General features: G+C 40.6%; 1 protein-coding gene across 1 annotated transcript in view; it reads left to right on the top strand.

Moving 5' to 3' along the window:
- sorcs1 (sortilin-related VPS10 domain containing receptor 1) overlaps positions 1 to 27,839 on the top strand; it is a gene marked incomplete at both ends in the record, with an annotated part of 145,986 nt that overhangs the window by 56,579 nt on the left and 61,568 nt on the right. The window contains 2 exons of the mRNA XM_079158687.1: positions 17,877 to 17,944; positions 25,778 to 25,877. Of these exons, the coding sequence (XP_079014813.1) occupies positions 17,877 to 17,944; positions 25,778 to 25,877 (168 nt within the window). The remainder of the gene's footprint in view (positions 1 to 17,876; positions 17,945 to 25,777; positions 25,878 to 27,839) is intronic.

Below are 27,839 nucleotides of genomic sequence, written 5' to 3'. Positions count from 1 at the left end.
GCCCAAATGTAATGATTGGACGGGCTTCCTGCCTGCACGTATTCATGCCATCATAGCTCGTTACCAGAGTCACTTACAAGCTAAAAGCTTGACAGCTGTGGGTGCTAACAGTAGCCATCTTTGTTGTTTACGTTGAGTCTGATATGTGTACATAATGATCATTTGTGTCTGTGGAGGGAGGCCTGAAGTAAGTGTTGCCAACTTCTTTGCTAGATTTAGCAACTTGTTTAGCTAATGCTAAAAACATAAAATAATGAAATCTAGTGTACTCTCACTCTCAACATTACCAACTCTGTGCTTAAAGTAATGTGTAATGTATCTCCCCTGGGAGTAAATCTACTACTACTAAAGGAAATACAAAAGACACATGTATGTCAAATCTGTCCCGATCCACTGTTGAAAGAGACACATATTAAGCACACACTTATAATGTACATATTACAGTTATATTCATTAAAGTATTGGTTATAGTATATTTTTTATATTTAATGTATATTCTATTCTTATATTCCTCTGTTGTTTTTATTATATTTGTATTTCCTCTTAATATGTTTATTGTATCCACCAAACACCAAGTCAAATCACTTGTAAGTACTTGACCGTAAACCTTCTTCGGATTCTAAACGAGGCCTCTCTTTGTGCCCCGACACATGTGGCCACCATAGAGACTTATGCTAGAGCTCCTTGCTGTGCTCTGCTTGTTCCAGCTAGCTCTTGCCTCGAGCTCACCACAAAAGTCGGCCTAATTCTAGGCATCAGTGTAAAAAATGGGCCTGGTCCTGCCATTGAATCCCATGCGTAAAGAGACGGGGATGATTGGACGGAATGGTGGAAGACAGTGGAGGGAAACCTGCTGGAAACAAGTAGAAGGAGAGGTGCTGCCACCTTAAATGAAATTGGATGGAGGGAGAGTGAGGTGCAGCATACTGTGAAGATTGACTCTAGATTGCAGAGCAGAGAATATACGTGGCAGATTGTAAGCATGAAGAAAGAACCCAAAAAAACGCACAGACTTCCTCCCCATCTTTCACCACCACACTCCTCAAACCCCAGAGCTACTGCTCACTATCCAGGGAAGCACTGACATGTTCAACCCTTTAGTCCAGATGTGTCCAGTGTACTGCATGAACCCACCAGACCTTAAAGGAGAACATATAACAAACTCTTTAAAGGGACAGTTCACATTAATTGTAGTGGGGTTGTATGAGGTACTTCACCATAGTCTGTGAATAACCTACAACAGTGATGTTTAACCACTGTGTCTCGGCACACCAGTGTGCTGTGAGAGATCGTCAGGTGTGCTGTGGGAAAATGTCCAATTTCATTCAATCGGTCCAAAAAAATATGATTTAGTTGCTGCAAATCATTTTCCATTGTTGAGTGTCTGAGCCTGCAACATAGTGTCTGGCTAAGTAATTAAATACTCTTCCATGCCAGTGGGTGGTAGTAGGTAGCGCATTAATGATCGTGTTAATTTAAAACAGTAGAATTAAATGATCTACCAGGTTTGGGTGACAAGACGAACAGCGATGGAGAAATATTTGAAAAGGAAAAATGCAGACTCTGAACTGAGCCCTGGACAAAATAAGCCAGATGAAAAGCCTCGTATGAGTGGTGGTCAAAAGAAAAAATAAACGCTGAGCTCGAGGCAATACAGCGAAAGTTATCTTCCGTTTGGATTTACTTTAACCATGGATCAGACTGCACCGACTCCCTTATGCTTGGTGTGTGGGGAAAAGCTGTCCAACCATGGTCCCAAGCAAGCTTTAACGTCATTTCCAAACAAAACACTTCTTAATGTAATGGTCAGAAAAGATTGTTTCTCAGATATAAGTACCAGCATGGGAGCAAAGCAATGTACTGCTGTGGACGGGTCAGCAGCTAAACGTATACTTAACAATCAATATCAGTATATGTTCTCGACTTAGGATAGTTTCCGATGTGGAACTGAACTGAAACTTATCTATACTGTTGTAAAATCAGATGTATTTGAAGATAGCAATATAGCATCTCCAATTCCCATCAGAAAGGGCCGCCTGAATATTGTAAATATAGTGTACACTTTAACTGATATAGATTCTTTTAGTGTCTAAAATACGTCCACAGCAATACATTGCTTTGTTCCTGTTCTCCAAACTCCATTCACTGTAGTAATACACTGGCTATGGAAAAGAACCTCACACAACCACACACACAATCCACACTATAATTCCTGCTTTGTAAAAGAAAAGAAAAGAAAAGTCCAAACAGAGAATCAAATGTCCGAAGCTCCCGCTGCTGCTCTGACAACAGACGGCTGGACGTCACGGACTACACAGAGCTAGCTGACTGTACACATTACCTCACTACTGAATGGAGACGAAGAGCCATGTTCTTCAGACACGCCCCCTTGTGAGTCTCACATGTGAGGATTTGGCATTTCTGCTTTCTTGCTGTTTTGAAAACGTGCCAAACCGTGGCACCACTGTGTTGTATTGAACCGCACCGAGGATTTTGTGAACCGTTACACCCCTACAAAGCACGCAACCTTTTCTTCACTTTAGATATGCAAAGTCCATCCTATCATGAAGAGTTACTTTAAGAACAGCTCTACACTGTACCATCTGCTGCTCATGCATTTTCTGCTCCGTTGAGAGGACTGTCCACACTCATCCAGCAGCAAAACACTTTCCTAATTGTATCTGTTTTGAAAATGATGAAAACAGCATGCATTTGGAACTATTGGTTAAAAAAAACGTTTTGAAGCTTCGAGTTTGGCATGTTGGCTGTGCCATCTTCTTTTTTGCAACCAGAAGTGACACGAGAGGGCGGAGCTAAGTACAACCAAATGATGATTAAGACATTTTTAAGTGACCAAAGTGCTACAATTAACCTTAATGAAGTGAAAACACACTGTGAAAATGTTAAAGTAGTAAGATGAAAACACAGACAACTTCCAGACCGGAAAACGCTGTGGTGGTGACCTGTCAATCACAGTAAGCCCGCCCTAATGCATCCCCTGCTTTATGGTCTGTTTGACTCTAAATGGACCATCATTTACTAAATGATCATCATGCTGTATTGAAGAAGACTTGAAACTAGAAATTGAGACCTAAACCTAAACTCATGTTTACAATGTTTACTGAGGTAATAAATCAAGAGAGAAGTAGTCATTTTCTCATAGACTTCTATACAAACAGAGGAGTCGCCCCTGGTGGACAATAGAGAGAATGCAAGTTCAAGGCACTACAGCATTGGCTTGTCTTTTCAGATTGGAAGGGTTCCCCTTTGTTCCTACACTGCATTCCTGAATAATAATGATAGTAACACTAATAGTGCAGTAGTGTAGTCTAACAAAAAGTACCCTATCTGAAAGTTCTGTCTGTGTGGTGGGCTGAGGCGTCCGTCTCTCTTGGTTGCTTTGTAAGCTCTTTCTCCTGATTAAGCCTTGTTATGTTTGAACAAATCTGTGTAGCAGTAGCAGCTGCAGCTTTACTATGTATCGTAGTAGCACACCTTTTCAGTAGCAGCTGAGAGTTTTCTGTTCAGTTCTCTTCCACCTTGTTTCCAGCAGCAGCAAGCAGCTTTTTCCACTACATGCCCAGCACCAAACAGCAGATACACAAAGTTAGCATTTAGCTGGTGAACACAGTGGAGGAGATAGCAGCTAAAAAGACAGATTTGTCCTTCAGCAGAGACCAAACTGACCCAGAAGGAGAGTAAATATTTGACTTCCAATCATCAGGTGGCCAGAAACAAGACTCCAACGGAATTCCAACATTACTCTGTGTCTTTTTGTGTAAGTAAATTATTGTTTAATAACCAATTTCCATATATATATTGTGATTGATTATATGTCAATCAGATTTCATTAGAAAATATGTATTTTGCACATTTTTTTTACATGTTTTGTTGGATTTATTTCAATCCCTGAAAAAACTCTGAGATGTTGGCAATACAGAGGTCTGGGACCAGGTTTTTTCTGGTCCGGCGGGGCCAGGATTTAGGATTATTGGACGTCCAGGAATGCTAAACTTTGAGGTAATGTAATTGCAAGAGATGTGCACGTCCTTCTCTGACTTTTCCATGTTGGACATTATCTATGTTTGCTGAGGGATGCTGTCTGTGTATCTAATCAGGGTTTACAACAGTTTTGGACTTAAGTGCCATTTCTTGTAATTGAGGACATCCTGCAGACAGTCGTATTGATACTATGAAGCCATCAGAAAAGGAATTCCAAAATTTGACTACTTTCTTACACAAGTTCTAGTTCGCGGTGAGTTCTCGCTCATGAGTAACAATTACCTCCTTCAGTGGTGGGCCACTTTTTAATTATAGAAGCCAAATATGCAGACCGTGAAATTGATCAGGCAGATGATACGTAAATGCTGATAAGGCAAATTTGGCGAGGAAAGGAAATTATTTGAATGTTGAGCCAGGCCCTTACTCCTTTCGGCGCTCGTACGTCCTTTTCTAATCACAATATCTCCTGGATACACAACAGTAATTACATTTCACTCAATACATGTGCTGAAGCCGAATTTTAAAGGCACTCCATTCATATTTCTCAAACCATGGAGAACATTTGAAAATGTCCTTTACTCAGCAGAAATGTGCAGATTTACCAGCGGATCGTCAAAACCCACAAATCAATCTGCTCATAACTATTTGAAAAAATTAGCCGACGACCTTTTACAGATTCACTTTCTGATTTGATCATAGTCTGGATACGTTTCATTTCATCAAGTCTATGGAAAGGGACGGCTCTGTGCCTACCAATCCAATGCATTAGTCAGACCAAGGCACATTATCTTGTCCAGAGCTTTCAGTTATTTTACGGACGAGTCCGTAACAGATTTGGTCCAAACTCATCCATTCAGTCCTCACCTTTGCGAGCAAAAATAAAACATGTGATACAAGGTCAGATTCCTAGTTTTATTGTGGATCTTAGAAGTTGTTCAATAAGTTATTATTGATAAAAACTATACATACACGTGGCAGCTGGTAATGGCTCTGTCCATAATCTGCATAGAGCTTCCCTGAGGACTCTTTCCCTCGGTCTGTTTCAGCTGACCACAGAGAATCCCACTGGTTCACTCCACTCATCTCTAGTGAGCAAAGGTGAGCTGAGCCCTTGTTTTTTGCTATAGGAAGCCACAGAAAGCAAGAATTATACTTGCAGATTACAGAGTGTAAAGTTATGGTTACCAATAACTCTATAAGTTTATTGTTGTCCATGGTAGAGCTGTAGATAAGATAATCCTTTATTAGTCCCGCAGTGGGGAAATTTACAGGATCACAGCAGCAAAGTGGACAGTGCACACAAGGTACATGGTAAAAAAAACAAAAACAAGAGCAGCAAGTATTATAAATAAGTAATAAAGAGTAAAGAATATTAACTAAGTAAAAAAGTACAACAATCCACAATAACTAAATATAACTGTGCTCTACGTTCTGCTATAGACTCCACAATACCCTCCTATTCAGCCACTTATTAATTTATGCATTAACTTGGAACAAGTCCATTTAGAACTTTCCAATGGCATCCACTCAGCGGTGCAAGCTCCAATGATACCACAGTAAGTAATTGGATGGTGTTAGGAATACCATTAAACACTATAAAGCAGAAGCAGGTCAACAATCAATCATTCTCTCTTGTCGACCAGGAGGATTCCTCCCATACATCATCACGTTTCATTTCCTTTGTGTTATATTGTGATAGGGATTTGTCTGTTTGTTTCTAACCCATTGTTAACTCAAATAATTTCATTGTAGTGTATACGTGTAATACTGGAGGTCAGCATTAGGTTTAGGTGCATAAAGCTATATAAGCCAAATGTTTCACAGTCATAAGTCAGTCAAATCTGAACAAACAAACACGCGTTCTTGGAATCAGTATGACAAGAAGTTTAGTGATAAAACTACGAAGATATATTATTTTCCCCCAAATGGAATCGCATACAAGACAAACAGGATGCTGTTCTGATAGTAAGGCTAAGCGTGTCCTCTGAACGTGGCTCACATGATCAGCTGTCCAATCCTGTCTCATACTAAATTATTTCTCCATTCAACTAAACTGCATTTTCAATTACTTTTCAAGGGAAACGTAATTTCTCGAGGATTCCGTTTACAGTTTTAAACAAGTTGTTAACGTTGTTAATTGAAACAAAGTAAAGAAAAAAGAAAACAAAAACAATTTTAGTAGGTTTAGTAAAAACATCATGGATGGCTTAAAATAACTGTTTGTTAAAGTACGTAAGTGAAATTAAGTTCATATTGACTTTTGGTTTCACACGGGACATGAACAGAGGTGTGCTGGGTGAAAGTCGTGTGTTAGTTTGACCCACCAGCACCTCCTTACTATGCTGACTTTTGAACTGTAATTAGAAACATATTTGTAATGCAACAAAAATAAACATAATTCAGGAGAAAAAAGGGTTTCCTCAAAACATAACTAAGAATGCTGTGTATTTTGTAGGATTATCATAATATGACGTGACTAAGGCCCTCACCTCTGAGGCAAATTTGTGATTTTGGCCTATACAAATAAATGGAATTGAATTGAATTCAAATGGAGAAAGGCAACTACAGAATACAATATTTTAAATTCAATTGCTATTGCTGAAAACTCCCAGCCATATTGCCATCAATGGTAATCAATCAAATCATTATTTTTGAAGGATTATAACTACCATGGGATGTGAGGACCAATTTGATATCCCCCATAAAATCACAGGTGGGAGAAGCCCACCCGTTGCATTGACCTGAGGTTCACATTGTAGGCCCCTGGTCATTTACGCCATGCTGACAGACCACAGCAGATTGACATTGATCATGTTTACCCGTGCTGTCTCCATTAACGTGCAGTGTAATGACACCACATCAATGGTTCTGCAAATGGATTCTGTGGTTGGAAGTCACTGAGCTTCTCCAGATACTTAAAGAGAGAAACGACTCAATTCCTCTAATTTGCCTGCGTTCCTTTTACTTTCAGTCCTGCCAAGCTTTCTCGTTTGTCCTTGGATGTATTCCTCTAATAGGGGAGCCAGCATGCCTTCTGCCTTAGCTTGTACATGCACTCAGCAGCCAAGGCCGCGGCTGGCTCGACAGCCTGGCCTTGAATGACTTCCTGTGTGGGCTGGGTTGAATTCATGTCATGAGAAGATAGATCACATGCCAACGGCTACTCAATTACTGATAACTCATGTAAAGTCTGACAGTTTGGTTTTGACCTTAAAAGCTGTACCTGTATTTAAAATCAACAGCTGCTCCACATACATTAGGTGATCTGACTACTGATACAGCTACAGTACATGTGTGAAGAGGGCTGCTTCCCAGGCTCCCGGGGGACGGCGCCTGATCATCTCATTAGTATGGCGTTGAGACAAGGTCACGACCAGCGTGATCGCAGCTTTCATTCCTCTACTACAACAACTCTTCCTTCTTGTAAAGCCTGTTCGTCTTGTGTGTTATCATCTATCTAATTGTCGATCTTGTTGATCACTTTAAACACTGTCAGTCTCTCTTAACACAGATATGCACACAAGGGAATTACATCTATAATAATTGCATGTGCAAGAGCAATCTACATGGCGCTTTGATGATACAGACTGAGAAGTAGGCAAAAGACAAAAGAGGGTCAGTGTCAGTTCTGCATTGTTGTCTGTGTTGATTAGCGGAGGCAAGGTTAGTCGTTCTGAAGAAGTGCTTCTTCTTTCATCACGGCCTTGTCTAATCACCTTTAATCAAATGCAAATGGTGAGAATAGGGAATCTTTCATTCAGAATAATGGGAACAAAAGGAGAGATGGTGGGGAAACATAAGAGCTTGTTAGTTACCACCATCGGTTTGCTCTTCAGGCGGGTCCTAAGGGGGTTTCTTTTAACTAGCATCGCCTTGGGCAACAGCTACCCAGCCCTAAAGCGTCCAAACTGGATAGAATCAAGCAAAATCAATGGGGCCTAATTCTGTTTGAGAAAGTTGGCACATTTTCTTTTTCCTCTGTTACCGCGTATCTTTGCTGAATGAAGTTATCACACATTCCTTTATAGGCCTATTAAACCATTAGCCAACCAGAGGTTCTCCTGACAATGGCAATTTAAATAATGAATCTACTGGCAGCAGGATTCCTCTGGTTCCATCTCACTGAAACGATGAGGTGACGGAGGTTCCAGCAGCTTCTCTCCGTTACATGCGTTCTATCTGTGGGGCAAAGCAGTGCCTTCAGCGCTTCTCACAAACTTCACAGAAGTTAAGTGTCTACAAGCAGCACTTTTTATTTATCACTGCTTTTGAAAAATTCATATATTCAGTTTGTTCGTTCCAATGATCAGAATAGGGCGACAGTATTTCTCTGAAACAGGATTCAGGTTTACTAGCTGAGTAACCTAGTTTCCAACAAGGTTATTTTATAGCTTTTTATTCAGTGCAGGAACACATAATTCACCTGCAGCGATGCTGTGTCTGTTATCAGCAGGTGTCCGTGAATTTATTTTCAATAATTGTGTCGAGTGTTATCTCCCCCTTCTGACAAAGCACTAAACAGTGATGAATCACCTAAATGTACATTCTATCCATGCATAACACTCCCTTAAAGCTGAGAATGTTTTACACATATAATATGAGTCTATATTTTAATCTGGGCCTCTCTCTGATGGAAGGAGAACAACCTGCGTATTGAAATGAGTTTGAAATCATTTTAAAGGATCATAATCGGTCTTGATGTTGACACAGATGGAGGCAAGAGGACATAACTGAGAACACTTCATCTCTGTTTGACCTGAACCAGTCAGCAAAAAACGAAGACATCCATCAGAGTGGGCGATATTTATTTCAAGCAAGATCAAGATTATTTTTTCCTGTTGGTCTTTAAGACTATTTTGCACTGAAAAATTCAAACAAACCCATTTCCCCTTTAAAAACAGACCAACAACAAATCACCACCCCACACTCTGTTCTCTTTCATTAAAACAACATTATGACTGGTGTGTTCACCAGCACACACCAAACTCCCAAGTTACCATAGGACAGGTTGCTGACAAACACTGTAGAATTGAAAAGTTTCTCTTTTTACCGGAGTCTGGCGCAGTGCTGACTCCTCATAGAACCCACCGGGGCTTCACGGAGAGCAATGAGGATCTGTTTTCACTGAATATTCTCTGACAAAAACACACCAACACTGAATCCGTCAGCACGTTAGCGTGTTGTAACCGCTGTCCTTCGCTTCACCTGTTCCTCCACTGCTACGGGGAGAGCACACTGTGAAACATGAGGTTTTAAAGACCAATACCAGACCGCTTAACGGTGGCGATGTCTGTGGGTGTTGGATCTATTATCTGCACTTGTCCCCGACTCTGGCAGCTTAAAGTAGAGAGACTGTTTATTACGTTTGGGGAGATTTTTATATGGTAGCGCTGCTAATCATTTAGCAGTATGTGCGTCAACACTAGATGTGTATGTATAATTGAATGTGTGTGTGTGTGTGTGTGTGTGTGTGTGTGTGTGTATATATATATGTGAAAATACTGTATACATTTACTGTGGAAAGGAAGTGAAAATAAAAGGCATGTGAGAGAAAGTATGAAAGTAGAATGTTTATTCATGTGAGAGGCCCAAAATCTGCACATGGACACAGTTTTCTCTCTCGTACATAATTAATGCAATAGTAAACTCTTGAACTCAATGAAGAGGAGACTTGTAGCTCTATCATACTGTGGCACATCCCTAAAACCTTATGATGTGTTATCATAATGTGCATTTAATCCTTTTTCTGCATACTTTTAATACGTATTACCAGTAGACATCCCCTTCATGTCTTCCTTAAGCCGTTCACGTTTTGAAATGCATTAGCAACACCACACTTGAGAGATCAGCTCCCAAACTGCAATCATTTTCACACACTGAATCCAGAGTGGGTTAACAACCAATTAGGAGCAAATAGCTAAAGAGCAAGGGAAATAGCTAGCGGGGACTTTAAGACCATCATCAACAGAAGACAAAGACAACACAGGTGACAGGTCTGCATGGATCAAAGGAGCAGCACATGAAGCTGCAGACAGTCACAAAGCTCAGCTTCCTCAGTATCCTGCAAACATCACACTTCCAAAAATAATCTGCTCCAACAGAATCAAAAATAGAAAAACCTTTTTATCTCGAGAAAAAGAAATTGGAGGAATGAGATCTGGATTATATGACGGCGTAACGTAACACAGTCCACAGTGAGGGAGCATGTTTAAATTGTGCTCCGCTACTGATTCTGTCATTGTAATGAACGCTGAAAGAAATCCGGCTGAATGAGGCCACAGAAGGCCGATCACTTGCTGGCTAATAAGCAGCGCGCATTGCTGAACATTAGTATGCGAAAGTATAACCTCCCTGGGACACACACCTCCGACAGGCTTGATCAATTTTGATCCCGATGAAGACATAATATCTTTAGATATGCGACAAGCACCTGAAAGCCTGTTCCCAAGGTATATTTCACTTTTATATCAGCGATAGGCAAAAGGAGTGAAGATGTGACAGAGAGGAATGATCCTCATGAGCCTGACAGTTTGAGGTATTTGGAAATGTCAGCAGGTAAAACTTGTTTACATCATTATACTGTATGTGTACTGCAGTGTGTTTTCCCTTTCTGAGACATCATGATAGAATTCATTTTCTGATTAAAAATGTAACCGCAAAACAGTTACATCTGTGGCGAGAAACTTGTTGTGTTCCTCGCCGTCTCCTGTGCTCGGATCGTTCTCTTCTCCTTCCTGTAGTGTCCCCCGGAGAAATCTGCTCTCACGTGATTACAGAAATGAGCAAATAGTCCGTAATGCCTTCCAGAACATGAACACGACACATTTCCCTGTTCGGGGAGCCTCAGAATGTGTGCTAATATTCTGCATTTCATATTTGTTTATTCTGCCTTCTTATGCCCCGGGAAATGGTAATCGTTGTTTGTATATGCATGTTTGGGTATTTTGATTCATGATGATATTTTCTCTCCTCCATCCAAGCACAATTATCAAGCAGTATAGGAGATAACAGTGTTTGCTAGCAGCAAAGGCATACTTTTGATTAAAAAGAAATAATGGGGAGATATTTTAAACACCTCAAGCTTTGCACAGACACAGTTGTTACTGATCCCCACCCGGAGCAGAGGCTTCCCTTCACATGACTAATATCGCTGCAATAAAGCTTCCAAACAACAACCTGAGATGCATCCAAGGTTTTTGTCTGTGAACTGTGCTCTTTATTCTTCCAAATCATGCGCAACACAGAAGCTCATCAATTGATCAGAATTGTGGTTTTTAACAAAGGAGGAATCCCATTTTGATGGAATAGTTCTGGCTGAAGCATGAAGAGAAAACAGGACAACACCAAGTGTGTTCTTAAGAATCGTGTATATGAACATTTCTGTATTGTTTCAAACATTTCTTTTAGTCGCACAAAGAATAAATAATACAGTAAGCGTCTGTAAAGGTGCGTAGTGTTGTAAAGAGGGGTGTAAGCACCTATTAGGATAGATGTTGTTACTATGGAGTGGACTTCTACTGACTCTGGAGATGTGTGAAAATGTGAGACTCTTCCACAGCAATCTGAAAAAAAAATGTATTGTGTAGCAAGTTGATTATTCCAAGTTATACTATTAATAAAATATATTACGTATTACATAGTGGAATGCTGTATTTTAATCTAAGTGATCATATCCATAAATTAGCTTCCAGACCAACGGAGCATAAATCACCTTGTCTGTGGCAACGCATATAATCTAAAAATGATATTGTTTCATTATTAATAACAATAACCTGAATCCTCATACTGATAAGATAAGCATGAGTGCTTTTGTCTTTTCCACCACAGAAATGTCAAGCTGCTGCAACGCACAGTGAGCCAGTAATGCTGTAGGTAACGTTGCACCAATGATGGGCTTTTTTATGCCTCTGGTGCAGAGGACAGTCATGACCGTCCGTCCGTCTGTCCGTGTATGTACATCAGTTCATTTCTCCACACCAGCAACTATGAGTTGAACCAACTGTATGCATGCAACACGAGTATGAAGGCAAATCACTGTCAAAATCCAAGAGCTCAAATGAGATCCATGCGCGCGCGAAAATCAAACAGCCGTGCGCGTATTTTACTTTGACGTGCACTTTTATATCACACCGCGAGCAAAATTCACTCTCGCGCGAGCACAAGTCGCTCGCAAAGCTTAAACCTGCTCTCTCGCAAGCGAGAAGTTTTTCTTTTTGACAGTAAGTGGGCGGAGCCAGTCTCCGGATATCACTCTGACACAGACGCCAGGTCTGTTAGAGGTGGTTTTCAATTCGCCACTAAACACGACTCCACTACATCTCAGGATGTTCTACATTTGTCTGTCAGCTGTAAACCTTTCAGACTGTAGAGGCTGATGAAATACAAATTATGTTAATAGCGTTGTTAAATACAATAATTAAAAATGTGTTAAAGTCAATTCACTCCATCATTCTATTACAGACAATGTGTGTTTGATAGTCAAACTGTGACAAACAGCTCAAAGACACTCTTTGATTAAAACATGATGCGATCATATTTAATCATAGTTTACAGAAGAGATATAATGTAGTTGTATATAATATGAGCAACAATTTGGACCTGCTCAAAGATCTGGAGCCAAGATTAGGGACCACTGTTTGTATATTAACTGTTAAAACACTGACAAGTAGTTAGTGGATGAAAAAGTATTTAGATCCTCACTGCAGTAAACGTACTAATACCTACTGATGAAACAATAATCCACTACGAGTAAAATACCTGCATTCAAAACATTAGTCAAGTATGTTATTATCAGCAAAATGTACTTTAAGTGCAGAAAGTAAAAGTACCCGTGCAGTAAAATGTACATTATTTTCCCCTGACCTGTTGCGCAATCTGAAAATCTCCCCCTGTGTCAGTGATATCCGGTTTATCCAAAGACGAGCATTGTAACCAATTAGATGTAGAGATACAATGGAGACTGGGTCCGCCCACTTACTGTCAAAAAGAAAAACTACTCGCGAGCGAGCAGGTAAAAGACTCGCGAGCGAGCAGAATAAAGTTTCGCTCGCACGAGAGGGAATTTCGCTCGCGGAGTGATGTAAAAGCGCTCGTCAAAGTAAAATACGCACGCGCGTGGATCTCATTTGCACTCTCGGATTGTGACAGTGATTTGCCTTCATACACAAGCTGCTCTGACATCGTTGCTGCAGTAGGAATGTGGAGAAAGTCACAGATTGCAGCTTTCACTTTTTCTTCAGAAACTTAACAAATGTCCTTGCTGTTTGTTTCTCGTGTTATCTTGAGTGTAGCAGGCAGGGCTGACTGGGGATCCTGAAGCTACTGTTCCAAGTCAGATGTCTTTGACTCATGGCAGACACTGTTGCATCATTCTGGTTGTTGTTTGGGGCATATACATCTATGATGCCATCTTCTCTCCTTTGGTCAACGCAGCCTCCATAAAAACACACTCACATTGTAACTCTCACTGTACAATCAGGACAGCAGTACAGTATAATCTTTTACAAACTGTAACCACATGAGGCTTGTAACTGCAGTATTTTGAAGCATATGTTAATCACTGCGTCTCTATTCTCAAACTGTAACACACAGCCACATCCTCCTGATGCCTTCATGCTCTCTGCACATCTCCAAACTGTGTCTGTCCATCGGCCGTGTCTGCTGCCCATCGAAGTATTTACAGGAGGACAAGCCCACTGGCCTAATTGGCATGGTCAGTGATGGAGCATATGCACTATCCAGTGGGAGCCCAACTGACGGAATCCCTCACTGATGACTGCCTACATGGTCTCCATATGTGGCAGACAGAAGGGCCCGTACGCTTACTGCCCTTCAACTAATGAAGCCAAGTCACCCGGCGTATACCTCAGCCTTTTAGAGGACTTTCTCCAGAATCCGGAGCAAGAGCACTGCCTCTCACAGCGCGCACACAGACAAACACACACACACACACACACACACACACACATGGAGGCCGCGAGGGGAAGCTCAGAGTTGTAAAAACTGCTCCCTCACCTTCACCTACATGCCGACGGATACGCTGATTCACAAACACACAGCAGAGTGACTCAGAGATGCTAAAAACATAATTGCACCATTAACCTCTCTCTCTCTCTCTCTCTCTCTCTCTCTCTCTCTCTCTCTCTCTCTCTCTCTCTCTCTCTCTCTCTCTCTGTCTGTCTCTCTCACTCACTCACTCACTCACTCACTCACTCACACAGACAGAATTGCAGGAGAAAATGGTGTTGAAATATGTTGGGAGGAAGAAAGAAGGAGAGGAGTGGGTAAAAAGAAAGTGAGGGTATACAGAGAGAAGCTGCGTGGTGCGAGTGTGAATTCAGCCTCCAGCTGGGCAGCTAAACAGACTTGGTCAGTCATTAGCATGCAAAGGTCTAGTCCGGACATTTAAGGTTATTCATTCCCCAGAATAAACCTCCCCACACTGAGAACGCCCAGCTCCTTCCTGAATCACTCTTAATGCCTTTTTACTACTTGTGCTTATTTTCCACAACACTCCAGAACCCTGCCTGACGCGGGTCGGTGTTTCTTGGTGCTGCAGATGTTAATAAGCTTGATCACAGGAGCCCCAACCTCGCAATGTAATTTCACTACCCAAGGTGCATCTGTTCTGCTTGTTCTCACAGGAACCCCACTGTGGTGGATCTGTTTCACAAAGTCACACAAGTCATACGGTGGCTCGGCTGCTGCCTCGATAACAGGCAGCGGAGGTATCAAAAGGCAGCCCGGCACAGCATGGCGCACGACTTCATGGCAACAAGTACAAATTGTATGGGCTCCGGTTGTTTATTTCACTCCATGCACTGGAAAACATCTGCGTGCATCGCCTGCCTTGTACATACAGCCGTTTCCCCCGATGGCAAAGATGGAGATAAGGATGTAGCGGCGCATCACAAGCGATGCATTATGTGAACAGATGTTTCTCCATTGGCAACATCTCTTCGCCCACGCCACATCACCAGACCATTGTGCTGCAAGTTATCCACAATTCATATCGGCTCATCAGATAACTGTCAAAGTCACAGTGAAATATCTCTGGGGATTTTCATACAGTGTGAGCAAGAGAAGTAAGAGCACTACACAAGTGTTAAAACTGCAGCATTCCCTGTGAAGATTTCCTTTTCCTCTCCTTCTAAATTGTATTCATTTCAAATACACCTCCAGTCACAAAGTAAATAGATTGTGAGTTTCCGCGCTGCTTTACTTCTGTTACGCTCGAAGCAAAATGTGATGTTTCTGCTTCTGCTTTTCCCCCTCAAGACTTTGGCTGACCCACTTTCCCTCATCCCGTGCATCTTGAGGGTGTTAACGGCATAAGGAATATTTACAGTGGAGTGTTTAGAATCAATTTGATATAATAAAGTAATGAGTTTGAAACAATTAGTGGGGGAACACATTAAGCAATAACGTATGGTAGTATACATTGGAGCTTTCAGAAGCTCAGAGTGGAGTGGGTGTAGACACCTGGTGGGGACTTTCAGTCCGGCAAAGAGAAACACTGACGGCTGACCACAACTGATCAATACCACTGATCTGCCTGCATTGTCTCATTTATTTGTATCATAACTGCGGTTGCTCACAGAAAACAAAAGACAATTCCCACATACGATTCACCTCTGCAACACCTTCTGATTATCTGACGTTTCTCATGGCACACTTATACACACATGTACAGTATGACAGGAGAGGAGGTGAGAGGAGTCTTCATTTGTTTTCTCTGGGTGTTTTTACTATGGGATTGTGGATCTTTCAGATCAGTTTGAGGAGTGCTTATGGTTTCTGTGTTCCACATTTGATCACACGTGTATCATGCAGGGACTAGCACTGCTCTGGTCTTTGTCTTGACTTGGTCTCAACCCCTCAAGGTCTTCGTCTTTGATGTTTTGTCGTATTTTGAACCGGAGCCTCTGCAGAAGAATTCCTTACCCAATATGTTCCACTAAAGTTAGGTATGCGACGAGATGCATAAATCCCCGTTTTTGTTATACCAGCGTTCATCCTGACTGTAAAAGAGAGGGAGGGACTTGTAAGCAAGTTTTTATGATTGACTGAAGTGGAAGGTTGATGTGTCGATACAAAAGATTTGACAATTAATCATGCAGTGCATGAGGTGAATGAATATATCTTGTCCTATGGTTCGGCTGCCTGGTCAACCAGTCTGCATTTAGATCCATTGAGGATCTTTACATTTGGGACTTCAAAATCCCACCAGCATTGCCTCATTGTCACAAAATATAAGATATTAAGTTCTGCAAACCTTATTGACTTCCATTATGTGAAGCGTGTTTCTTAACTGTTTAAATCAAATACATGCAGCAGATCCACCAGAGCAGCTTCAAGTGGGAACTGTAAGGTTCCATTCTGCAAATCATCTTTGGCTCTGACAGCTTATTCTAAGAAAGGAACAAAGTCGTGGAACTTGTTACCTGATCATTTGAAAGTTGCTGCAAACTTAATCACTTTTAAGAGAGCAACAAAATAAATTGAGCTAATTAAGCAACAAACCTGTAATCATGTCTCTTAAAAGTAATGATCTCACCGTGTGCTTTGTTGAATCTCGCTGCAGCCTGTCTTACCTTTTTACTTCAATGTCTCCTAGTTTCATAAAAACCCTTCTTGGGACGGGTGTTGCAAATTAGCATATAAACACTGTGATACTTGCATTGTGTAGATGTGTTCAGTTGTGTATGTATATTGCATTTGTCCCGAACTGTCACCCAGCTCCACTGAAGAGATAGTTAGATGTAAACATTAGATCAGTGTGGAGCGAATGAATTCATGAACCAAAGACAAATGTCATATTTGCATCATGATTTCATAAATATTTTCCACATTTTGTCGTGTGACTTACGCCCCGTATTCTGCAGAGGTAGCACCATCAACTGTTCATGTTTATACGCTCAACTCCTAGTAATATTCACAGAACAGTCGTGGATGGAAATGCAGATTTAGATTTTCATTTGCAGATTTTCTCGAATCTTTTGGATGGAAAGCTGACCATTGACAAACAGAACCATAGAATCAGATGATACCCGGACCCGAACCATTTGGTTTTAAATTTTGGGCCGGAAAGATTCAGGTTCATGTTTAGTCGCCAGGAAAAAATGTTTGTACGTTTCTGCAGACCATGAACACGTCGAATACAAACATTGTTTTATTTCTTCAATGTGCAGGTTTTTGCATTCAGTCAGAGCAAGTGCCATCTTACAAAAGGCGACATGCAGAGCTAGTGAAGTAGTATAAGGACAGGGCATTATTAAAAACGACGTGGTACAATAACGTGTATAAAGGTTGGGGGTGGGGTGGAGGATGGGTCAAACAAACACAGCACTGTCACCCAGGAGACCACTGTTTGTGTCCAACCAGAAGCAAACATTGAGTTTGTTGTTTTTATGTTACATTGTAATGGTTGTAACGTATTCACAGTAGTTACGTTGTTACATTATTTTAACCTAACCAAGTAGTTTTGTTTCCTTAACCTAACCAATGTTTTCACTACGTGGCATTGTGTGTTTCTGCAAGCGTGATACGAGGCTGATACCAAACGTATTCATGCAACGTATTTCTGCTTCAGAGACGTTGACATTCAGCGTAGCCGTGGTTTGCCAACATTTTGTGTCTGATGTCTGGGTTGAGTGACCTCCCCTTAAATATTCATGCAGACATATTTTAAAGCAATCCATGGTTTTGTCTGACAATTACTTTATAGGAAAAAGGTTTTTCAAAGACCAAACTACGTTGATGGATACAAGGGCCTTTTGCTGTTTGTCAATTCTGGCTTGATACCGTTTACCTTGCTCAGCTACATTTGAGCAATAGGCCTGTGTATTGACTGCGAACCTTCTCTTGTTCTGCAGGTGATTTTGATGCTGACCAAACTCTTTGACTTCAACCTCAACAGTGTGACAGAGAGTTCATTATGGAGGTAAGCTTCTCACACTACATGACATTTCTAGATAGGCCTAGAGCAGTTAGGAGTTTGACATGACAAATTGGCCAGATGGGACTGTTTTATATTTATATATATATATATATATATATTTGTATATATATATATATATATATATATATATATATGATATTTATATATATATATATATATATATATATATATGTATTTGTATTCCTGTAGTTTGAACTGCTCCCAGCACTAACGAATGCTAATGTTCACAAGGATCTCATATTGTGAATTACAGAAACATCCACAGCTTGAGAAACAGGTCAAAAAGAGATTTCTCAAATGGCAAGTTTGAGTTGCCGAATGTCTTCAATCAGTTTAATGTCTGTGGGCACCAGAAATCCCTCACATGAAAGCTACTAATCAACGCGACTGGAGCTTGCAACGTTATCCAGTAAATTACCTTGACCAGCCTTGAACTTAGCATAGCCTCGCTTAGAGCGTCATCTCTGACTGGATCCTGGTGTAACTTTGGTGGATGCCTGTTACGGAGTAATGTAGCTGCATTAATGTCTTGAAGAAATACAATTCTCATAACAGAGAATATCTGCATAAGTAATAATCATGATTAATTTTCATTATTTGTTTTGTATTGCTTATGAACTGTCATACCACAGACACCAACAGTTCTCTCTTGGAGAATCAGTAGGCGGAGCAAGGTTGAATTGAGATGAACTACAAGAGAAGGACTGTTCAGTCTCATGGTGTTTAATCTCACTACATGTTTTAAACTAGAATAATTCTCAAACTTGCTGAAAAGACATTAGATGTATTCATGACAGCCGTCTCTGCAAATTGCTTGTAATAACTGACTGTAATGTGTTGTATCAATGAGACAAATAGCGACTTTGTGAGAGATGTTTACAAAAGCTGATTTAATCGTCATAATAGTTAGCACATTCAGATTTCTCCAGTGAATGATATATTTTTCAAATCAACCTTAAATACCAGTAAACAAATACTTGAGATTAGCTGTTTGCTGTTTGCTGTTACCTTTCTAACAGAACTGTTATGTTATGTGGACCTCTGTGCAAGATCACTGAAAATGTGTCTGAAAGCAGAAAAACCTCAAAACTAACAACAATACAACAAGAGTATGCAGAAATGTAAAACTGAAAAGTTAAGAAAGTTACAATGTGACCAACAAAACAAAAATCAAATACAAACTGTATTCTGTGTGTTTCATCCAAACTCACAGATGCTGTTTTATATTCCAGTGGAGATCCCAAACTTTGAAAACATATCAGATATGTCAAACATAATTATGAGAGAGACACGTGTGTAAAACATGCACCGAGACATCTAGATGATTTCCATTTGATGTAATGGTGCAGCCCTACAAACATGGCATCTTGGATTTGAATGTTTTACTTGGTATAAGCATCATGAAGCTTCAACGAAGTGCTGAAACAAGCTCATGCTGCACATTTGATACGAACTATCAGTGAGTGTCAGTGTGGAAATGTGTATTTTTTCAGTGTATGAACTGAGAGCAAGGTGAGGGGTAATATAAAGGTAAAATCAGTGAATTCAGTTAATATTATATTCATATGATGTCTAAGATTGACAACATTCTGTATGAATACCTAATTCAGTGCATGGACAACTGACAGTGAGGTCAAGGCATTCCGTTAACTACCTCTCAAGTCTCAGTTCCATCAACTTGTTACTGCTGTCGAGATGGATAAAGTACTCCTCAGCATATGAAGGTAAAATAGCTGTTTCAGGTATACGTATACCTGTCAGCTTAAATCTGTATATTAAAGGTTCTTTAAACGGTTTCTTTGCAAGTCTGAACATTTAATTCCTGTTTCGAAAGTTCATTTTAAGCTGTAAGGCAATAGATTGACACATTTTAGACATTTTGTATTAGTGCTTTAAGAAAAAACTGACACAGCTAAATAGAGATGAAAAACGTTGACTTTATTAATCTGTATTCAGCAAAATAAACATTAGGTCACACAAAAACTCGCTAAAACACTATAATACTATGCAAAAAATCAATGTGTTGGGATTCATGCTAAAATCTATACACCCTTAACAGGGTTTATAGTAATGAATATGTAGAAGAGTCATTACACCTCTATCAATTGATTTTTTGGTTGCTTGGGTCTACGACATGGACACCTAAAGGTGACAGAGGTGAACCAACCAGTGGCACATTTACACATGAAAAAGGCACAGAGAAACATTGAATATTAGTATTTTATTCGTCATGTGGACACAAACACTGCTACGAATGAATGCCACTCTTCTTTAGCTCTGTTTTTGTCTCTACCAACTACTGAGGAAAGTTTCTCGCTATTTAGCTGCTCAGTGCTCTACTTTGGTCACCAGCTAGCTGCTGACTTTGTCTATCCATTGGTGCTGCGCTGCTAGTGTACAGTTGGTTTCTCAGAGGTTGTTTGCTGGAAGTAGTTGCTGCATCTAGATATGACAATGATGAGAGCAGTGAGAGTGAATCAAACAGTATACTAATCAAACACGTGTGGGCTGTAAAACCAAGAAAATCACCTGACTCTGCTTCAAAGCTCTTAGAGCTAAGGGGAACTGCCGAATCGAGTCACAATTTTCAGTGGGTTTGTTTGCAAGTAACCCCTTTCACAAACACTTTTGATCAATGACTAATTAACCTTCAAATAATTAGTTTTTTGCTGCATTAAACAAATGATTGGGTAATTGTGCCATCTCTGTGGAGCATGCCATGTTGTCCTGCCATCTTGCACAGCTCTGTCTCACTCTAACATGAAGGGCAGAATTATGAGCGTTGCTGTGCGGAACATAGGCCTTATGTTCCCAGGGCCCTATGTTCTCATGGTCCTATGTTCCCAGGGTCCCATATCCCCAGGGTCCTATGACCCCAGGGTTCTATGTTTCCAGGAACCTATGTCCCCAAGGTCCGATGTTACCAGGTTCATATGTTCCCAAGGTCTTGTGTTTCCAGGGTTCCATTTTCCCAGGGCCTAATGCTCAACTCCATACTATGTTCCCTTTGACGAGTTCCCACAATATCCCATGTCATATAGAGCCGGGGAACATCTATTTCAGGCTCCCATTATGTGCTATATAGAGCTGGGGAACCAATCGGTTCTCATTCCCAGGTTGTCAAAAATATACTCAAACCCAAACCATAGTTTTTTGCTAAACTTACGGTAACCAAGTAGTTTTGTTGCTTAAACCTAAGGTGACACCAAGGGTTCCTTACCAAGCATCCATATGTGACGAGTTGGGAATAAGAACGGGTTGGGGCAACATAGGACCCTATGTCATGTTCCCATTATGTGCCATTTACATCTGGGGAACATACGAATGACCCCGTTTCACCCTGCTGCCAATATATATGCTGAGCTATGTCACGCAGCTCAAACACAGAAGAGTAGGATCAATATTTTAATCTCGCCCTCTGTAACAAAAGTGCAATTTAACAAAGATTGTTTTTCCAGAAAAAAATGGCTAACTGCAAGCCTGTCAGAGAGGATGCTTTTTGTTACCCGTGTGTTATTCAGAAGGGATTGTACCTGGTCATGAACATGCTTTCACAATCTCAGCAACATGAAAGCAGCAGGGCAACACGGTAAAAAGCAACGCAACCAATAATTGCAAGTAAGATAGCCAAATGGTCTGCAAGACATCTAGCACTACTCAAGGGGAGTTTAAAGCTAAACTAGATATCTCTGCCTGTTGTGGCCCCAAATAGCAGCATGACAACTTGGAGTAGAGCCGCTACTCCTTCGCGTCAAAAGGAGTCCGCTGAGGTGGTTCAGCATCTAATCAGGATGCCTATTGGACGCCTCCCACTGGAGGTTTTCCGGGCACGCCCAACTGGGAGGAGACCCCGGGGAAGACCCAGAACACGCTGGAGGGATTACATCTCCCAGCTGGCCTGGGAACGCCTCGGGATCCCCAGAATGAATTTGAAAATGTTGCGGGCGAGAGGGAAGTCTGGGTCAGCCTGCTTGGCCTGCTGCCACCGCGACCTGACCCCGGATGAGTGGAGGGGAATGGATGGATGGATGGATGGTTTTCTATTAGTCATGTTCGGTTTCAGTGCAGAACAGATCAAATAAAAAAGGTTTTTTCACCTTGGCTCTGCACTGGTCTACTGTGTGCACACTTCCTGCTATTTGGTCAGATTATCTTCTCATTGCTGTCAAACCACATTATAGGGTTCACTTGAAAACAGTTTGTTTTGGTCAACAGCAGAGTACGATTATTGTGTTCACAACAGCCCAAACAAACCACATCGGGGGTTGAACTTCATCTGAGTTTAATTAAAACGTAGTTTAATGGCTTGTGTAAGCGTCCTATGAACTGACCCAGCTGATCCCAATTTACAATGCCAATTTTGAGAACCAAACTTTGCTAAATAACTTTGGCTATATATTTGCTTTCCTTCGTCTTTTACCGACCGTTAACTTACTAGGCCAATGCAAAACAGTTGGAAACAACAAGACCCAGCCCTCGCCCAAAGCTTTATGCAACAAAACAGTCCAAACCTGACAGGCTCTTACAAAGTTTTAGGTTGGGTAGCAGTAGGTGAACTAAGTGGTTAAGTTACATACAAAGAATGAAAATACATTCAAATGCACACATAGATTTAAATGTGCCAGCTTGATGAGAAAACATGACTCTACGCAAAATAAAAAGTGGAAACTAGAAAACATCTTGCATCTTGTTGTTGCATTAACACACAGCCTGATATTTTGGGATGTTCTTCTCTTCATTTTCATCCTTACACTTTTGAACTACACTCTTATCTAGTATAGCTTGAAGAGTTAGCCTGCTACTCAGCAGAAATCCTCTCTGAGCTTGCCGAGGGTTTTGCTAATTCATCCTGTCTCAAGCAGTGCTGTTTCTGTGACCTCATGTTAACTATCCTGAGATGCATGCAGCTCTCATCCCCCAAACCATGATTAATCAAACCCTCACGGAAAAGCTGTGTAGTAGCTGCCTATCAATGTATAGTAGACCCTGGAAATTATAATTGAAACTGTATCTAATTAGCCTGTTAATAAGTGGCCACAGACACAATTTGTATCTATCTCAGAGAAAGTAGAAAGGGGTATTAGGCTTTTGATCGTCCTCCTAGCATATCCAGAATCCATTTTCCTCAGTGAGTCATATCACTGTAATAGGACTGATATCCTTATTGTGTCCTCATACACTGTTTCAGTGACTCCCCCCTTGTTTAATTCAACATGTGGACAGTGAACCGCATTTGGCTCACCTACGGCCCCTGTGAAGCCAACATCCGCACAACAGATGAAATCACAGCAGTGCGGTCACTCCGAGCAGCTTTTTACACCCACACGTAACCACTGAATAGCCTTTCAAAAGCCAGTAGCAAGGCAGACAAGTTTCACTCAGAATCACCGTCCTTGAGAAACTGTCATTTTCCATTAAATGTAACTACCATCATCCCGGGGGGTTTCATCTGCTGGGGTTGGACTGTTTTATTGGTTCATGTTGAAAGTTGCTGTGACACTAAAAATAAGTCGTTAGCCCTTAAATCAAGTGATTCTGTGACAGGGGCTTCTGAGGAGCTGATCGATAACCTGATGACGTCATAGTGGACTGATCCAGCAGAGTACTCCTGGTGACAATGTATGGACCTACTCCGTAATAAATAGAACACCAGGTTATGGGGGGGAAACAAGTGAATGCATCATTTTCTTTCCAACCTCTTTGGCAAAACTTGTAATTTTACATAATTCTATTTCAACTATGCAAATTATAAGATTATTTTATTCCAATGTGATATGTTACAGAAGATGACTGAAATAAACTACTTGGGCTAAATCTCAAAGGTAAATGAGACATAATTGCTAGTGTGCCATGAATATTTCCGTATTTTCATGGCAGTAAACATCAAGCATGAAGCTCTCAGTAAACTCCTTCAGAACCCTTCAAACAAGGACTTTAGTGTGGATTTAACAGCTACTCTGAGAGAAGGTGGGGAGAAAGTCCATGTGAGTGATTGCTTCATTTGAAGTCACTCAAGGCATTCTATGGTGTCTTTGCTGCATTTTTAAGATGTGCATGCTATGGCCTTTTTCTCTATCTTCATGTGAAATTAGAATAGCTTGTTGAGCTGATTGAGCCTTAGTCCGCTCAAAACAATTTAGACCTGACAGCTCAGATAAGTTGTTCAAACTTTCGGAGACTGAAATGATGAATTTCAACCAAACACAAATTTTTCATTCACGTTTTGACCAACATTTGAATATTTCATTCAAAGCTGGTCTTGGTTTATAGTCATAGTTTACTTATGTATTGGGATAGAAGAAGCATGTGACAAAGAGAGAGAGGGAGACATGTGACAGAGTATTCTCAGTCTTATCCTAATCCATCACACCTTCTCAAAGTGTTTTATTTATTATTACTATCTATTTTCATAAGAAATAATGTATACATGCAAGATTAAATCAATTTGTGTTGCTGGATTTAATTAGATACTGGAGCCGACTCTTCTCAAGTCATACTTTTGTAGAGCTAGAACACAGTTTCCTGCGACCTAAATTTAGAAACACATCTTCTGAATAAGTTTAAACACAGAAAAACTTGTATACTGCATGAATTTACACCCACATACAACTTAAAAAAAACATGGTATTTTTCTAACCATTTCATTTATGCAGATTAATGAGTGATTGTTAGCGGTATCTGTCATCCACAGCTGCTTTTAAGACTCAACCGCTTATTAAAGTAACAATCTGAAGGCAGCACGACAGTTAAGTGTACTGTATCTGTAGCCATCTGTAGAACAATGTTCCACCATTAAATTATTGGACAGCTCCAGGCTACAAACCTGTGCATCAGACTGGTCAGTTTTATTCTGTCTGGTTACATATTGCAAACCATGGAGAATGGTGACGTCCACAAGGTTTTTGTCTTTGACTCATCAACCTCGCTCTGTGACCTCGTGTTTCTTCCCCTTTATCAGCTTTCAGCCTGCCCTCCTGTCTGCCCACCTGTGTCTTGTTGTCTGATTAGTTTATTGTGCATTTATAGTCCTGTCTTTTGTCTGTCGGTGGTTGGTTCATCTGCTAGTTTCCTGTTTGTACCCCTCGTGCAGTCGTCCCTTTTACCTGATTCTGTTTTGTTTGTCATTTTGCCCATTTCTGGTTTTTGGATTTCAGTTACTCACTTTTGGACTCACCTGTCATGTAGGTTTTGTTTTGAATGTTGCTTCATGAAAATCACATCTTTCTGCTCCTTGGGTCCATCCTCTGTCCGTCCTTCAGACCATTACGTATCGTCATTTGCCTACACTCAGGAAGGGCATCTGACCTCTGTCAAATCAAAGGATGTGGATCATAAAATCAGATTTCCATACCGGATCAGTTGAGGTCTGGTTTACCAACTAGATGGAATGGCGATCCCTGATGGGAACAGCCAAGGAACAGCTGCAACTGATGTTTTATGTCATGTATTATTCCGGAATTATTAAGTTTAAGTTTAAAAACTCTATTTTAGTATAATTTGTGTGATTGCATTGCTATTAGTAAATCAAATAATTGAAGTTGTATTGAATCAGACTGATAATGGACATCTGGAGGAAAGGTTTCAGGGATGTGTTGTTTTTGTGCATTATGAACACAGCAGCTGAAGTCACCACACAGTGACCACAATGATGTGGCTGCTGTTCTCCTTCTGGGATCCATGTTGCTGTGTTGAGCACAAAAGGGACTGAACTATGTCAGTGCTCTTTCCCCTCTCCCACTGAATTCTCAAGGGTGACTTTTAATTGCAACAAGTAATTCATCAAGTGTTCATCCAACCTTTCTGATTCAATTTCAGGTCAACTGACTACGGAGCAACGTACCAGAAGCTGAATGACAAAGTAGGATCGAAGACAATACTCAGTTACTTGTACGTGAGTCCCAACAACAAGAGAAAGGTATTGTTCTACTTTTATTTCCTTAGAATTTGATAGATGAATTCATTGTGTGCGTCCGTCTGTCACTTTCTGCAATGTCAGTGAGCTGCATTGAACACAAACACTGTGAATAAGAACTGGACGTGGTTCATGGATCAGCTGATTCCCTTCTATTGGCAAACTATCCTACAGGAACCTATTTAAGCTCTTCCTCATGCTGCGTCTGACTTAATGTTATTATCTTGTCATTTAGGCCGGCTCTGTTCTGTACCCTCTGGGGGTCTTTGATGCTGCTCTTCCTGCCTTAGGCTTTTTACAGAAGCACATGCTTGCGGAACAAAGCTGTAATGCCAAATATATTTTACTGCAAATAGAAATGAAAGTTTTCTTTGACTAAAGTGGTCCTGACTCAATTACAATGTTTGTTGAGGTAATAAATCAAGTGAGAAGCAGGGTCATTATCTTATAGACTTCTGTACAATCAGACATCCCAAAGAATGGCAGTTTAGTCACTTCAGCATTGGCTTCACTTTTCTGACCCGGAGGTTGCTGCCTGATTGAGCAGTACTTCATTTATTAATCCACCTAGACAGTTTGCTGGGAGCAAAAATAAATATTTCTAAAATGAATAGCTTGGCTATAGTCCCTCTTTTTCTTCTGGAACTACATCAATTACAAGCAAGACGAGATGGGGAACAGACAGAGATGGGTTCATATTTGCACCCATTCCTTTTCCTGGGTTTGGGTCAATCATGGTTAGAACCGTTCCCTCAATAGTTTCACCTTTCTCCCCTTACACCGCTCTAATCCAAAGCGGTCATTTCCTCAGAGTTAATTATTGTAAAATATTGAAGATGACACACGGCGCCACCTCAGATCAGAATCCCGGCTGCTCCACCTGATCCAGTTAGGTGGTCTGTCAGTGACTGGGACATCCCTGCGGTCGGTTAAAGGTGAGGAGCCAGCCGATGACACAGAGTAAGTGAGTGAAGCCTGAACATAGAGGCTACACAGGGAGGCTGGAATGTCCTTATGTTGTTATCAGGGGAGGATTTAGAATTTAGGAATTGAGCAGACGACGATACACATAGAAATAAAGAGGAGGAACATAAGAATAGAAACACATCAGTGAAGTGATAGATACAGAGAGTGGCCTCATAAAAGAGTATATGCTAATAGAGGCCAAGTAAATGTAATTAAAAAGTACAAACAGTGCAAGAATAATTATTAATATGGATACTATAAAATACAAATTGGAACGGATTAATATGCAGATTGTGCATAAGGCTAACATAGCCAGTTACAGTCCAAGCAAAAGTTGTTTATTAAAAAGTGCAAAAACAATGAATACTGTTGAAGATATAAAATACAAAAATAAATATGTATTTTGCAATAAAAGAGAAAATGCCTTACCAAACCTTTTGTACTTAAACAAAGCCATCTACATAGGCTTATTATTTGTATAGATACAGATTATTATATATATATATACAGAGAATTAAGCAAAATATGGGTTCTCAGGGCAAGACACACTGTGTCAGGCTACGCCGTAGTCCTGTATCTGTTCTCCACATTCCCTCCCCAGTTTACCATATGCCAGATTCTGTATCTTGATGACTTTTATCTGTGTGACACATCCAGGGTGTATCTATTTATTTTTATATACTAACATTTGATTCAGTTATATTCACATATTTCCCCTATTAAGTAGAAGTCCTCTGGTATCCTGACCCTACTTCCGTGGACTGGGACACATTATTTCCAAGCTTATGGACCATAAGCCTCTCTGTGCAACAAACAGGAGGACATGGTTAATTGTTATGAAGAACATCATCTGACCTTTACGACTTTTTTTCCCTACTGGCCAAGGCCTGCCTCTTAATACTCATTGCCTTTGTTGGTTGGGTTGGTAAGGTTTAGGCACGAGGCATGATTAGTCAGGGTTAGGTGGAGAATATCAAGGTAAACCAATCAGATGGAGTA

This window comes from Pholis gunnellus (genome assembly GCF_910591455.1).
Source record: "Pholis gunnellus genome assembly, chromosome: 5".
Taxonomy (NCBI): Eukaryota; Metazoa; Chordata; class Actinopteri; order Perciformes; family Pholidae; genus Pholis; species Pholis gunnellus.
This window is presented reverse-complemented; position numbering and strand designations above follow the sequence as displayed.